The 13,594-nt window shown below is 36.2% G+C and overlaps 1 protein-coding gene across 1 annotated transcript in view; it reads right to left on the minus strand.

Moving 5' to 3' along the window:
* Positions 1-13,282, minus strand: part of LOC145674575 (uncharacterized) — a 48,941-nt gene extending 35,659 nt beyond the window's left edge. The window contains exons 1-2 of the mRNA XM_081744762.1: positions 13,023-13,282; positions 10,194-10,430 (exon numbers count right to left, since the gene is read on the minus strand). Coding sequence (XP_081600888.1) covers positions 10,194-10,430; positions 13,023-13,169 — 384 coding nt within the window. The 5' untranslated portion in view covers positions 13,170-13,282. The remainder of the gene's footprint in view (positions 1-10,193; positions 10,431-13,022) is intronic.
* Between the last annotated feature and the right edge of the window lie 312 nt (positions 13,283-13,594).

Consider the following 13,594-nt stretch of genomic DNA (forward strand, 5'->3'; position numbering starts at 1 on the left):
AGTGATATGTTGCTATGCACTTATTCATTTTATACTTAAATTATTGTAATTAATGTCAAATTTTTGTTATGATGTATTATGTACAATAGTTGTTGTACGCCATTTGAGGAAAATGGCAAATATCGAACCCGAGAAAATAGTAACGAAACATGGATCAATGGTATTTATTCATACAGGAAATGATGGGCTGACTCGACACCTAAAACTACGATATTCCAATTGGTATAATAAGTAGTTTGATTTTGTTGCTTGCTGGCATGTGAGGGCTTCATACCGATCTGTCTTCTGTTTAGATCACCAAGACAAAAGGCAACAAATATTTACGGGACGAGACGAGAGAACCTCATTTCTCGTCTCGTCTCGTCTCTTGGGCAACACTATTCTATTTCAAATCTCAAGGTTTTACTTGGCTATAGGCCTTTGCACGAAGGATAAACTATCGCAAAAATGGTAAAGAAAAACAGTAAATTAAAGTTTTGACAGTATAAGCAGAAATCGAGCCCAGTAAAGCATTTGCTGTTGATAACTTTCTGTTCTGATGCCTGTCTTCCAGTTACACTAAAGATAAAGAGTTTTTTAATTGCCTGTTAGCACAACAAGAATTTTTATTCGAAGTATGTGCAAGCAATAACTTACTATATCTTCGGAAAGCCATTGAATAAGTAGCCTAACTTCGTAAAAGTTTAATGAAAATACTTTTTAGTAGGTGGAGAAAATTAGATTTTAATCTTTTTAAAAAAAAGATTTCGAATGGTAACTTGTTATCAGTATTAGAAAATTGCGATGTCTCTCCAATAGGTGAATAAAAATACTGAAGCTGCGTACCCAACGAGCTCTCGAATTATCGGAAGCCAGCTGTTGTTGCACAAATAGTAGACGAAAACGTCCCGTAATATATAAACAAAGAAACTTGAGAACACATTGGTTTCGTTTGAGATTGTAGTTTTGTCATAATCTCAGTTTTCTCCCGCCAGTTTAACAGTATATTTATTGTTTTACTATTTGAATGCTTTTGATTAAGTTAATTTGTTGCCATCGCCCTTTTCTAACAATTAGTTTTACTCAGTTCCATCAAACCGATTTTGCTTAAAATTTTCACACAAGTTCATTGTCGATGAGATAAGTTGATTTGAGTTTAATGTCCTTTCAACAGCGAGAAAACGTGTAATCTGAACCACATGAGCTTCCGTTGGGGATCGAATCCGAGTCTCCCACGCCAAAGGCATCATTGTCCGTGACAGTACAATAATAAAATATATTCGGGTTTGCATTTCATGAGGGACAAACTTCACGGAGTATAACCTCTTTTTCTTGAAATCGATTTCACCCATCCATCAAACAGATTTTGTTCAAAGTGTACATACAAATACATTGTCAGTGTCACTACACTGGAAATTAGATGACAAAGACTACAAGAAAACTAGGTGACACAAAATTAGATGACGAAAAATTGGTGAACTGGTAATTACATTCACATTTCATCAGTCTTGAGGAGTAACAGTAATTTTTGTTGGCAAAGTACTAGAATTTATAAAATAACTAGTTACTTTTATCATAAGTACGACATTGCTTCCACGTTTTAATCATAAATACTAGTATACAACTTTGATTTTTTTCAACGTAAACTTCAGGAAAATAATGAGATGAAAATAGACAGCCAAGCGCCAAAAGGATATTCTGAACACAAAGCAGAGAGTAACGGAAGTGCGTGGATTAAGCGCATAACTTCTCAGAATACAAGGTGTGAAAAGAATTGATCTGGTTCAGCCCCTCTGGGAAATTCTTGTAGATGTTGTAAGCGATTTTACTCTGAAGTTTCGAGGTAGGAGTTGTGCATTAAGGGGATGTTATACCTTTTGCCACTGGTTTCTCAGTCCCCATAAGATAACATGTAAACTTTGTTTCATGAATATCTAACGAAATATGGTACGTAACAACTTAAAATTTTTCATATGTACACAGAAAAGCAATAGAAATGAAATGATTGTTTCAACTTCACGCTTATTGACGTAGATCAAGAGTAATGAAATTTTTAAAGTAACATTGTAATGGACTATATATTGAAGGTTGTGTGTTCCAATGTGATCTTCGCGAACAGATGTCCTGCTGACAGGCAGGTATTTCCCTCCCCCTCTTAAGTCCTTTTCCAATGGGTGTGGTAGAACGCCGCGGGGTGCCACCCTCATCCCATTTCTTTCCTCCGTTTCTGCAGAGCGGATAGATTTTCTGTAAATGTTACAAAGAAAGAATATTTGCTTCCAAGACAATTTGAAATATTTGCTTCTTGCGATTTCATGCTGTATGATGTATACTGCGAAAGCAAAGATCAGATAGAGAACGCCAATTTCTTCATTACTAGTAACTCTAGTTAGATAATTATTGCTAACCACTAATTTCATATTAGTACATTCCAACTCTTTGTAATAACACTGCCTCAAGAGTAGAAAATAGGGGAGAATATATACTTTGAAGAGGAAGATCAACAATTTGATACAGATCATGGTTGAAATTTAGCTTTCCTTTGCAGCCCTAAGTTTGTATGAGACGTTTGCATGGATACAAACTACAGAATTCCCTGTAGTAACTGGGATTTGAAATTCGTGACAGGTAGTTACTTTTACTTTCTGGCAACATTAGCTATTCAACACATATTTTTCTGGATGTAATAAAAAAAATCAACTTTACTTCAAGCTAAATTCAACAGATTGAAATGATGGATTGAACCCAATGAACCAACTTTCCCGTGAATAAACATACATAAGTAACATTCTAAAAAATACAATAACCCTTCGCTTCGTCTATCTAGTGGCTAGCTCGCGCACCTTTGGATCACAGATCTCGGGTTCGATACCCGGCGGAAGAGCCTTGAAATATCAACAGATCACTAAAGGATTCGGATTCCACTGAAGGTTCACGTCTCTTATAACATCGGTACAGAAAGGGACACTAAACTCTAAACCCACCAAATCAACCAAGCTAATGAAGAACGGACATAGTAATGTCACTATAATTTAGACCACGTGAACGATTTTTTAGTTTTCGTTATGGTAATAAGTATAAGTGGACTAGGGCCTCGAACATTTCTAGATCTTGTTACTCGAAAATAAGCAAATATAATACATTCAAATGGTGTCAGGAAATAACTTCGGGATGTGAATCCTCGGACGAAAACATGAAAAAGCCTATAGACCAACCTTGGTGCACAGTTGCGTTATTTCAGATACTTTGTCCACAGAAAATTGGTCATAACGGTACAAAAAAAAAAAAAAACAACTACTGCAATATTTTGGAGTTTTCCGAAAACGCCTTAAAGTTTTGTTGTATTTGACAGCAACATAATATGATTTAACCTAAGAAACTTAAGCGAGAATGTTTTTAGTACGGTGACCCGTAACTTTCATTTTATGTTCTCGTGCAAGGATTAATTTCCTTAAGTAAAATGATGTCGTTTTCGAACACCCTGTGAACATACATAGCGAGACCTCGGGTCACGAAGATTATACCTATTCCACTGTAGGGATGGATACGAGTGAATTTTCTTTGAAACTCGACTTGACTCGAAGCAGACATTTTTGAGCTCGGCTCGAAAAATTTCCTCCAACTCGACTCGAATTCAGGTCGAATTTCGAATCGAGTCGAGTCGTGTGTAGTTTAAATTACTATTTTTAAGTATCCAACATCGATAATAGGTCAATGATACTACTACTACTTATATTATTACTATTATTATTATTATTATAACATCATATATAACCAAGAAAGTAGGCGGGGTGTACCTGTATACTAAAAACTACAGTAGTTGACTTCCGATCTCGGTCGCCGAGAACTCTTCAGGAGGCAAGGACATTGTTCACGAGGATCTGGTTTGAGTTCCGGAGAAGCAAGTATTCATGCTCGAGCCTAAAATTGTTAAAAGTTATAGGGCGCCGGTCAAACATGTTCAAAACTGCTCGGCTCGGGTCTAAGGTTGTCAGTGGCTCGAGTGGCTTGGTTCATTGCTCATTCACTATCGAGCCGAACCGAGAAGTGAGCCAAGCCAACAGCTCACCCAACCGAGCCAACTCGAGCAATCGGCTCAGTTGAGCCGAGTCGAACCGAGGCGATGAACTCGTTTCAACGGAGCTGGCTCGAGCCGATGGCTCATCTCAGCTGAGTTGGTGAATCATCTGAGCCGAGTCAGTAGCTCATCCCAACCGAGCAAGCTCGGGCCAAAAGCTCAATTGTGCCAGTCGACGCCTCGTCTCAACCGAGATGGCTCAAGCCATTGGCTCAATTGGGCCGAGCCGATGGCTCATCTGAACCAAGCCGGCTCGAGTTGTTCGCTCAGTTGAACCGAGTGCCGAGCCGATTGACATCATTACTCGGGTTGGGCTTCTGCTTGAGCTCAAAAATTCGAACGTGCAGATCTCAGCTTTGATAGTAAGAGCTACAGTATATACTTATATTGATGCTCATGACACTTGAGGCTGTCTCGTTATCAAAAATAAAAAAATATTGTCGTCTCGTTATTGAGACGAGACGAGATGCGGGTAGTGTTCCTTATCGTGAGCAACACTAAAAGTATTCCACACTACTGCTTACATTTTTCATGGCTTTCGCTCTCCAGTCTAATCAGACCATTATTTCAAAACGAGTTAAAACGAGCTGAACGAGCGAGCCATTTATCAAACTCGACTCACTCGAAACTCGACGTCAAAAACAGTGACTCGGCTCGGAACTCCACTCGAGAAAATTACCTTTGACTCGACTCTAAACTTATCTCGAGTTTCGAGTCGAGTCGAGTTTTAGCTCGACTGGTGCTAAAGTTATCCAAAATTATCCAAAATCATTTTCCTATTGAAGTTCATAGAATTTGTATGTGTATGTTAAACAAACAATTGATTTAAACCAATAAAATAATATAAATGGTTCAGAACCAGAGTGAACTCAATTGATTCATATCTTTATTCACTTCTTATATTTATATCCAAATTAAATTAGGTTGCTAAATTTTTGACTCTGTGAACTAACTTGGAGGAATAAAGTATATTTTCTGTACTTTGTACTGATTTCACTTGTGCAGTTATTTTCTCTTCTTGTAAAGTGATTCTTAAAATATTCACAAGTACAGTACATGCAAGATCAGTACAATATATCTTTGTCAGGTGTTCTCCGTGGATGAGTCTGTAGAATTGTCACTTTTGTAATCAGGGAGGGGTCCCAGGTTTGAGCCCAGCTAGAGGACAATTTCTCTCTAATTCAAACCGAGTAATGGTTTGTAACACACTTTAAACTGTAGGTCCCGTCCTTCATAACCCCCCTGTTACACAAGAACGGGCTAGAAAAAACTTATTTCTATCCATATGTAATCTAAATAAATTAAAAGTTTTGTAGCCATGGCCCCTTCATTCGACTGATCTCGGTCTCAATCTTAAGAAGTGACCGCAAACCGGTCTAACTCGAGGTCAAAGGTCAACTAGCTGTTTTCGCTCAGAATCAAGACTTTCATTACAAAAATGTGTTTTATACTTCCCGCTTTATCCCAACTTTGGCTCTAGCCCAATCTATCTTATTCTCTTATCAATTTCTTAACTGTAACTGTGTGAACCAAATAACCTCTCAGATGTTTAAGATTTCTTATCCCTTATTACAAATCTAAAGTAGGTTTTATTCATGCAAATAATCTTATGTATTAGCTTCCCTAACCCACTCCATTGTACAGACGCGCTACTCGGTTTGGCTTATTCAATCTTGAACAGTAATGAATGGGCAGACTAGTAAATAATTTGTGCTCTACTGGTAAATCATTTGTAAAACTAGTTTACGTATGACCTTGAGTTGAACTTATTTTATTATTTAAAAAATAGAGGCAACGATTATCCACAAGATAAAGAAAATGGTTCAAAAACAAGTAGCAGTGCCATGTGTACATCACGCAAAAGAGTTTGGTATCTGTGGTACGATATTTTCACAATTAATATTGAAACTGTAAATTGTAGTAGATTTCTACCACTTCCGGTTTTAGTAGAGAGATTAGACTAGAGACGAAATATATTCTTGGAACGCCTAATAAATTGCAAAAAACCGCTTCTTATCTATTACAGTTTTTATTCTGTAGCCATCAAAGTTAAAATCGGAAGTAGTTGATTTCCACATCTTTTGGAAGACAGAATATAGTAGTTATTTTTTAGAAAGCTGAATATAAAGCGAAAACCCGCTTCATTCCTGTTCTATGGAGATCACTATTGAAACCGAGCTTTCAATTGAAGATCACAAGAGGAGATGAAAGGTACACCTGAGACGCTTGAGAGCTGCTCGATTGGAAGAAACCGTTTTCATATATTTTTAACCATTTTTGCTATATATAGATCAATATTTATTGAAAGCAGAAATTATAGTTGATTTGAACCATTGTAGGTTGTAGTAGAGTTAATAATAGAGATTAAATATATTCTTACGAAGCAGAAAACCGAATCTCACTACATATTGCCGTTTTCGATCTATGGTGATCAAAGGTCAAACCAGAAATGGTTTATTTAAATCACTTCCGCTTTGGGTAGGTGGTTTTAATGACACATACAATTCCTTACTCTTGACTATATTTTGACCAAATTTGGTGATGATCCATCAAGCAGTTCTTTAGTTTTTTCTTTTACTTTTTCTTTCTTTTTTTCACACACGTGCACACACGGGTATGGTAAATATATAAAGGAATAGGTAAACCGAATTCTAGTTATTCAAAAACCAAACAAGGAAAACTTGGTTTTTGCCACCCCTGCATACAATTAATCCATTCTAACCACAGAAACGTCGCACTGTCTGTTTTCTATGATAAATAATATAAAATGAAATGAAACCTATCCTTCCAGAAAACAAAAGATAGGTAAATAAGAAACATTTAGACTTTTCTTCGTTGTATAGTTTTGAGTGGCAGAGAGGTGAAAGCTACTGCTTGGAAGAAGAATCCATCCATTTCAAGAAAAAAAAAGATGCAGAAAAGCAATCGGAAACATATGTTCGATACTGAGGTTTCAAAGATCATTATCTTTGTTCTACCAAGTATTTTGTTGACACTTGAGTCACTCCAGTTTCCATCGAAAAGGCAAATTCAGGTAGTTGCCGTCTGGGGCGGGGAGTGGTAAGGGAAACTACTCAAGGCGTAAACGATTATGAAAATGGAGGGTTAGACATGAGTTTCGCTGTTCATATTGCCACAATGCATCCTTCCCCAGCATGTGTTCTTCAAAGAATGTCACCTGTAGTAATTTGTGAAGTATGAAAGTGGTCTTTTGATCCTTTACCTGCAATAGTGATTACCTAATTACGGAAGTAATTATTACAATTAATCTAAGTCATTAAGTTTAAAATTGAGATAATCACCTTCTTTGTATTGCTCTTTGGTATCCGTATAGAAAATTGCAAGATTCTAAGTGCAGTATTTTGTAAGATATTTCAAATTAAATTTTACATGTTACCTTATGGAGATTCTGAAGCCTCTGATGATGGGTAGACACGCCCTTAAACTGTGTTTGCCTGTGAAGTTTGTCCACCAGTGACCTTGCAGTTTAGAAATCATGGAAGAAACCCTTCTTTGGCTTGGATATCTCAAGAATTATTTCCACGCAAAAGAAATAAATGAAAATCTCTTCAAAGCGAGATGTTTATTGTGCGTTAGAAATAAATTGTTATCAACTGTTAAGAATTCTGCAAATTTAAGAAAACACTTGAAGACAAGTTATATTTTATGTTGCTAATTATGTAAACGAAATAAAATAATAATTTTTTACTTGCCTATAACCCTAATGATAAAGCTTATTGCAAACACGGACACAGTTAGTGCTATTCATTAACTCTTATTAACTAGGAAAAAAAAATAAATAACATGTGGAGATTTTGGCTTGTCATTCGTATTGGGTTTAAGAATATTGGTTTCCACAAGGTTTTGTTGTTCAAAGCAAAGCAAAAAGTTACGAAATTTAGAATAAAAACAGAAGGGGCAATGCTCCCTTAAACCTGGCTATATCTTTAAAGACTTGCATAATTTCGAAAGCAAACTTTAGAAGTTCGGTGTTTAATAATCATCTTCTAACTTTCAGATTAAATTTGAGATCCATTGAAACTATGATACTTTATTGAATGTATATTATTCATATTGATATGTTGACTATTAATAGGTTTATTTATTTACGCGTGTTTTACGTATGTACCTTTTGCTATAAAGGTGAAATGACTACCAAAACACAAATAGTGAAGTTGCGAATTACAATGTTTAAGGTTATGTTTAAGACCAAGTTTGTTCTGACTCATAGAAACTTAACGAACAAATTCCCTTTAGCCACGGCATATCCCCAAAATTTAAGTAGAAAATGAGCAGCCACATCTCAGATATCTCCGTGATTGCCATTTACGCCTCTTGAAGTATTTTGAACTGAACAATTATTTTGTTAAGTTAGGTTTCTCAGTTAGCAACCCCTACACCCAACGTGGAGATAACTGATCATAGTTATGAGTTATATTCATTCAATAAATGTAAAGAGGTTTTTCTGAATGCAGTTTAATTTTTGTATCAAAGAAACCTTCGTAATTTGTACAATGCACCCAATCACCCCCCCCCCCCCCCTCTGTCTCTCCCAGTTTTCTCCACAAGAAGTAATTTTTAAAGATGATACCTACAACCAGAGGCTGAAAACGTGATGAGAAGAAAATAGAAATCGCATTATGAGTTCACTATTTGAATGGTTTTCTTTAAAAGTAAAGGTTATCTGGTTTACTTTCATATTGAAGCAATTGAACCAGTAGTTGGATGAAAAAATTAAACGCCAAATATGGAAAATTCTATCTTTGCATGAAACGTTGCTTATTGAATAGATACCTGACAAGTTCAAAGTGAGAAATTATTTATACAATACTCAATTACTTTGTTGCCTTTGACACTGGGAATCTGTTCATTGAGAGACTTTTGGGCCTAAAAAACAACTACGGTATTGACATTCATTTTCTTCTTCCAACTACCTACTCACTTACTGTTCGATTACAGGATTCTTTCATTAAGGCTTGTAATCATGCAAAAGTCAACATTTTGTAATTGACAGAAATGGTCATGAATTGCCTCTTTCTGTTAGTTTCATAGTAAGTAGAACATAATAGTTAAATGTCTTTTCGAAGAATGTGGCGAATGTCCTCGAGTGGAAGGATAAGTGCCGCATTTTTAAATATTGATCCTGATAAAAACGAAAATGTTTCGTAGGCTAAATGGAGAAAATAATGATGTATTGAAAACATATTCTGTTTCGTATCATACGTTGCTGGCTTAACTGTTACAACAGTAACTTGTTACGACCATAAAAAGAAAAAGTTCACTGCTACAGAAAAGCGTCCTATGAAATCTCAAATTCTACCGTACTACACGACACGTAGACTTGGATGAAAATTCGACTCTAATTCACCAAAGTGAAATTCAGAAATTTCACCACTTGTCAAATCTTTTTATCTTCACGGCAAGAATATGGTAATATTATCGAAACTACTGTTAATATTACCTTCATTATCGAAACAACAGACTAGACATGACACACTCTCATTTTCACTTCTAATTATTTCAAATCGGAATTTAATTTAAATCGATCTCCCTTGCATCTCGTACCTGGATGATTAAATCACCAGTCAGGGACTAAATTAACATTCGTGTAGAATCTAATGCTACCCTTTTGACATAACGAAGTTTTCTGTACGAAACTTAACACCGTAAGGACGAAAAAATATGATACTCACGGAATCGATTTCCTCCGAACATGACCTGATTTTCAATAAAAATATCTACTATAGAGTAGCAGGGTGACGCAAAAGGTCATAATTAGAAAATGCTGCCATGTAAAATGACTGAAACAAAAGCAGTTTTAAACTTTTATGTGGACTCAACGCTCTGCAATAATTATGAATTTAGCACTCTAAATTTTAGCTTTATTTTATTATTTTTTTTTTAACTAAATGGCTAATAACATCTCTTGATCAGAAGAAGAAGCTCTACGAATGCACGGACACAAATGCACACTTTAACTATCCTTACTGTTATTTAGACAAATAGACAAATTATGTTTAGCTAAATGATGTAATCTTAGTCTGTACTATATTCTACAGGCAACGTGAATAAACGATACATCATAAATATATTATTTTCCTGCAGCACCCCCTTCCCCCCTCAAAAAAAAACTTACATGAACAGATGTTTGTTCCGACGTTGACGCCTGAAGATTCGATATGCTTCTTCTCTGCGCCGTATGTTTATCCAAAAATTGTAGTTGCCTGAAGCACCAAAGAGTAGGATGATATATTTGGTCATAACCAATACCACTAGATATGGACTTTTTCTGTTTACTTTTTTCGGCCATATACTGAGATCGAAGACCATTAATCTTTGCTTTAACCTCTTCTTTGGTTGTTCCAAGTCTGATCTGAAAGAAGATATTTTCTATACATTAGTAAGTGTATATAGTCTTGAAAAAAACAGGATATTGAAAAATAACAATGGTGATAAGTATAACAAATAACTTTAGAGAAAAGGAGTACACTTTCTTTGTTTGCATAATCAATTTGTATTAGTGTTTTCGTTTAGCTAAATGTGACTTCCTCGTGAAAATAAATCATAATACATGGCATTTAAAACAACAATCTCGTGTCTTTAAACTGTCGGCCTTTAACTTGGAGCCTTTCGGCAACATGAAGGGTTGTCCTTCTAAATATGTGACGTGTCTTAGCCGGAATTTGAATTTAACGGAAAGTCGGATATATTACTTTCCTTTTTGCACTGAATTTGAATTTATGACTTTTGGGCACCTTAAGCTTAAGCCAGGAGAGGGGAGGAGCAAGGATGTGATAAGGCGACGGTCCTGGCTTTTTAGGTGCCATCCCGGCATTAGCCTCATATAATTGGGAAAGACTACGAAAAACAGCCACAATGACCGATCGGCGCAGAGTTCGTGCTTATGCTCGACCTAGCCAATGTCGCTTGGCAGGCAGACACGCTACCCTTTCAACACTGGCTATAATATTTATGGTTTGTGTAAGCACGAATACTAAGTAGCATTTGAAAACTAAGTAAAAGATTTTTTGATCCAAAAACACAAGAAAATTCGTATGAAACCCAAAAAAGCCCAATGGAAACCGAACAAGTCCAATTAAACACGAAAAAAATCACATGGGCCCACGTGGGTTGGACTTCGAAAAAAATACCCGAGCAGTATGTCTCCAGTCTGAAGTAGCGTTCAACTTAAAACAACAAAAATTGTAAAGGTTTCAGTATTTTCAATAACACAATTACAAACAGGCTTCTGTAATATATTGTCCTGTTGGCATCTACAATTTAAATTTTACTGGAACAAGTTAAAAAGAATCACGTATTACTAACTACAGACGGAGTGCATGAGATACCCGCCACCACAGGCCAAAACTATGAAAATTTGCCAGGGATAAAGAAAGAAGTGAGTTGTTTCTGTACTCATGCAGAATACTCATGTACTCATGTCTAAGTTGTTGAATAGTATAGTACAAGAGCAAATGCTAGTCATTCTTGCAGAAGTGAATTTTTCCAACGATAGGATACCGACTGAGACTACATGACTTTCTGAGAAGATAGAGAAACATGGCGTACATTAACTTCTCTTGATATAACCCCTACCTAAAATAATTTAAAGTAGCATAAAGAAAACAAAATAACAGCAAACGTAATGATTTTCTATGTTTTGCCTGGCAAAGTAAGTGGTGGGCATCTCTTGCAAACTTTTTACTTTGGGCAAGGCAGTGTTATTCTGTCACTGTTAGTATTGTACACATAACATTGCAGAGCGAGCGTTAGCGAGTGAAGGAGGGTTATAGCTCCGAAGGGCACATTGCTTTGTGTCTTTCGTTCTTGGGATCTCTAAATGTAACTGCGGAAACCGGTTCAGACGAATCGATTATTGTCACTGCCTTGCCTAAAGTAAATACTTGCCTTTTTATGTACCTTCTATTAAATAGCATTATGAAAACTGCTCTAATAAAAGGCCTATGTTTAGCAGAAGGGGTCCAGCTACTTTTTCTTAAAAAATGTTATAATTTTGGTAATTTCTGATCACATTAGGTAAGTTTAGGTTATGTTAGTGTAGAGGTCTAGCATAATCTTCCACAAAATGATAGAATTTCTCTTAGTTCAGGTTAGCTTAGGTTACGTTAAGTCTAAGTACTTGCATCATCCACTTTTCCTGTAAATTTGGTGTTTTTTTACATGCTTCTGGACCCCTTCTGCTAAACATACTCCAAACAAAATCGGTAACTCTTTACTTTGGGTGGCACATTACAAGTACTAGTAGTAGTACAGCGGGTTAGAAGCCCCGCAGGACTCGTGTTCTCGAAATCAATTGCACTAATAGTAGAAGTAGAAGAAATATTAATAGTAGTACTAGTAGGGCGGGTTAATATCAGTGCGACCCGAAGTAAATTTGTGCCGTAAAATCTTCACCCGATGCTAACACTTTTACCTCCGGAACTACACCAATCCTAAATTATAATATGTATGATACATCTACATCCCGTCATAAAAATCATTGTACTTTCCTTTACGCACCTTGTTGTTTCCACTACGGACTTTTCAAGATAGTTTTCAAGTACACACCAGAATCTACGATAAAAATAAATGTTTAGTTACCCATCCGTTTTTTATACGAATTGCGAAACTTTACAGGAGAAATGAGGTAAGAAATGATGATTTGGAGACCTTATGTGATGTTTAGGCGTGTAAGTTCGGCAATAAAGTTATGTTTAATAGAGAAAAGATAGGTGGAAGTGGGTACTATTTCAAGACACGGAAGGTTCGATTCAGCAGCATGCCCATTTCATGTCGAGAACAGACGAACTCCTGCGGGGCTTCTACTTGTTCCTACTACTAACTATGGATCCGTATAGTAAAACTGCACGTTTTAATTTTTTTTTTGGTAGATATGAAACTGGAGAGGCCAAGCCAAGCTATTTTCCAACCTTCTAATTTGTATTTTGAACTTATAGATACATACCTCACGGAGTTTTGATGCAATGCTCTCCAGTGCTATATTTCGTTTTATCTTATTATGATAGTCCGGCGACTTCACGTTATACAAACAATCTTCACTTTCGTATAATGTTATTAATTGTAGCACAGCAGCTCTTTCCCAGACAGCCATATTACCCGCCTTCTTTTTCTTCCTTGATCTTGAATCTGATTGGTCCTAGACGGATTGAACACAGACTACCTACAAAAATATTGTCTTGAACAAGAATATTTAGAACGTGATCGAAATAAGAATTCTCGAATGGAACTCTCCCATTCAAGAGCATTCGAGAGAAAAGTGACGTCATTTCCATTCGAGACTCTCGTTCTAGACAGTTGTTCAAGATCTCTCGAATCGTGTACGGACGCCTTTAATCAAATGCAGATGAAAGGTTTATCAGATATGGTATAGCAATAGGAATGGAAACTATTAAGAAAATAGGGGCATGCGTTAAGGGCACAATTTATGTAGACTTACAAGTTTACTTTGCTCTATTTTGAAGAATCATAAGAAGACTATGTCCCAGACATCGAACCCTTAACATTCCGAACGTAATT

Source organism: Thermobia domestica, chromosome 17, assembly GCF_964235325.1.
Source record: "Thermobia domestica chromosome 17, izTheDome1.hap1.1, whole genome shotgun sequence".
In the NCBI taxonomy this organism is placed as follows: Eukaryota; Metazoa; Arthropoda; class Insecta; order Zygentoma; family Lepismatidae; genus Thermobia; species Thermobia domestica.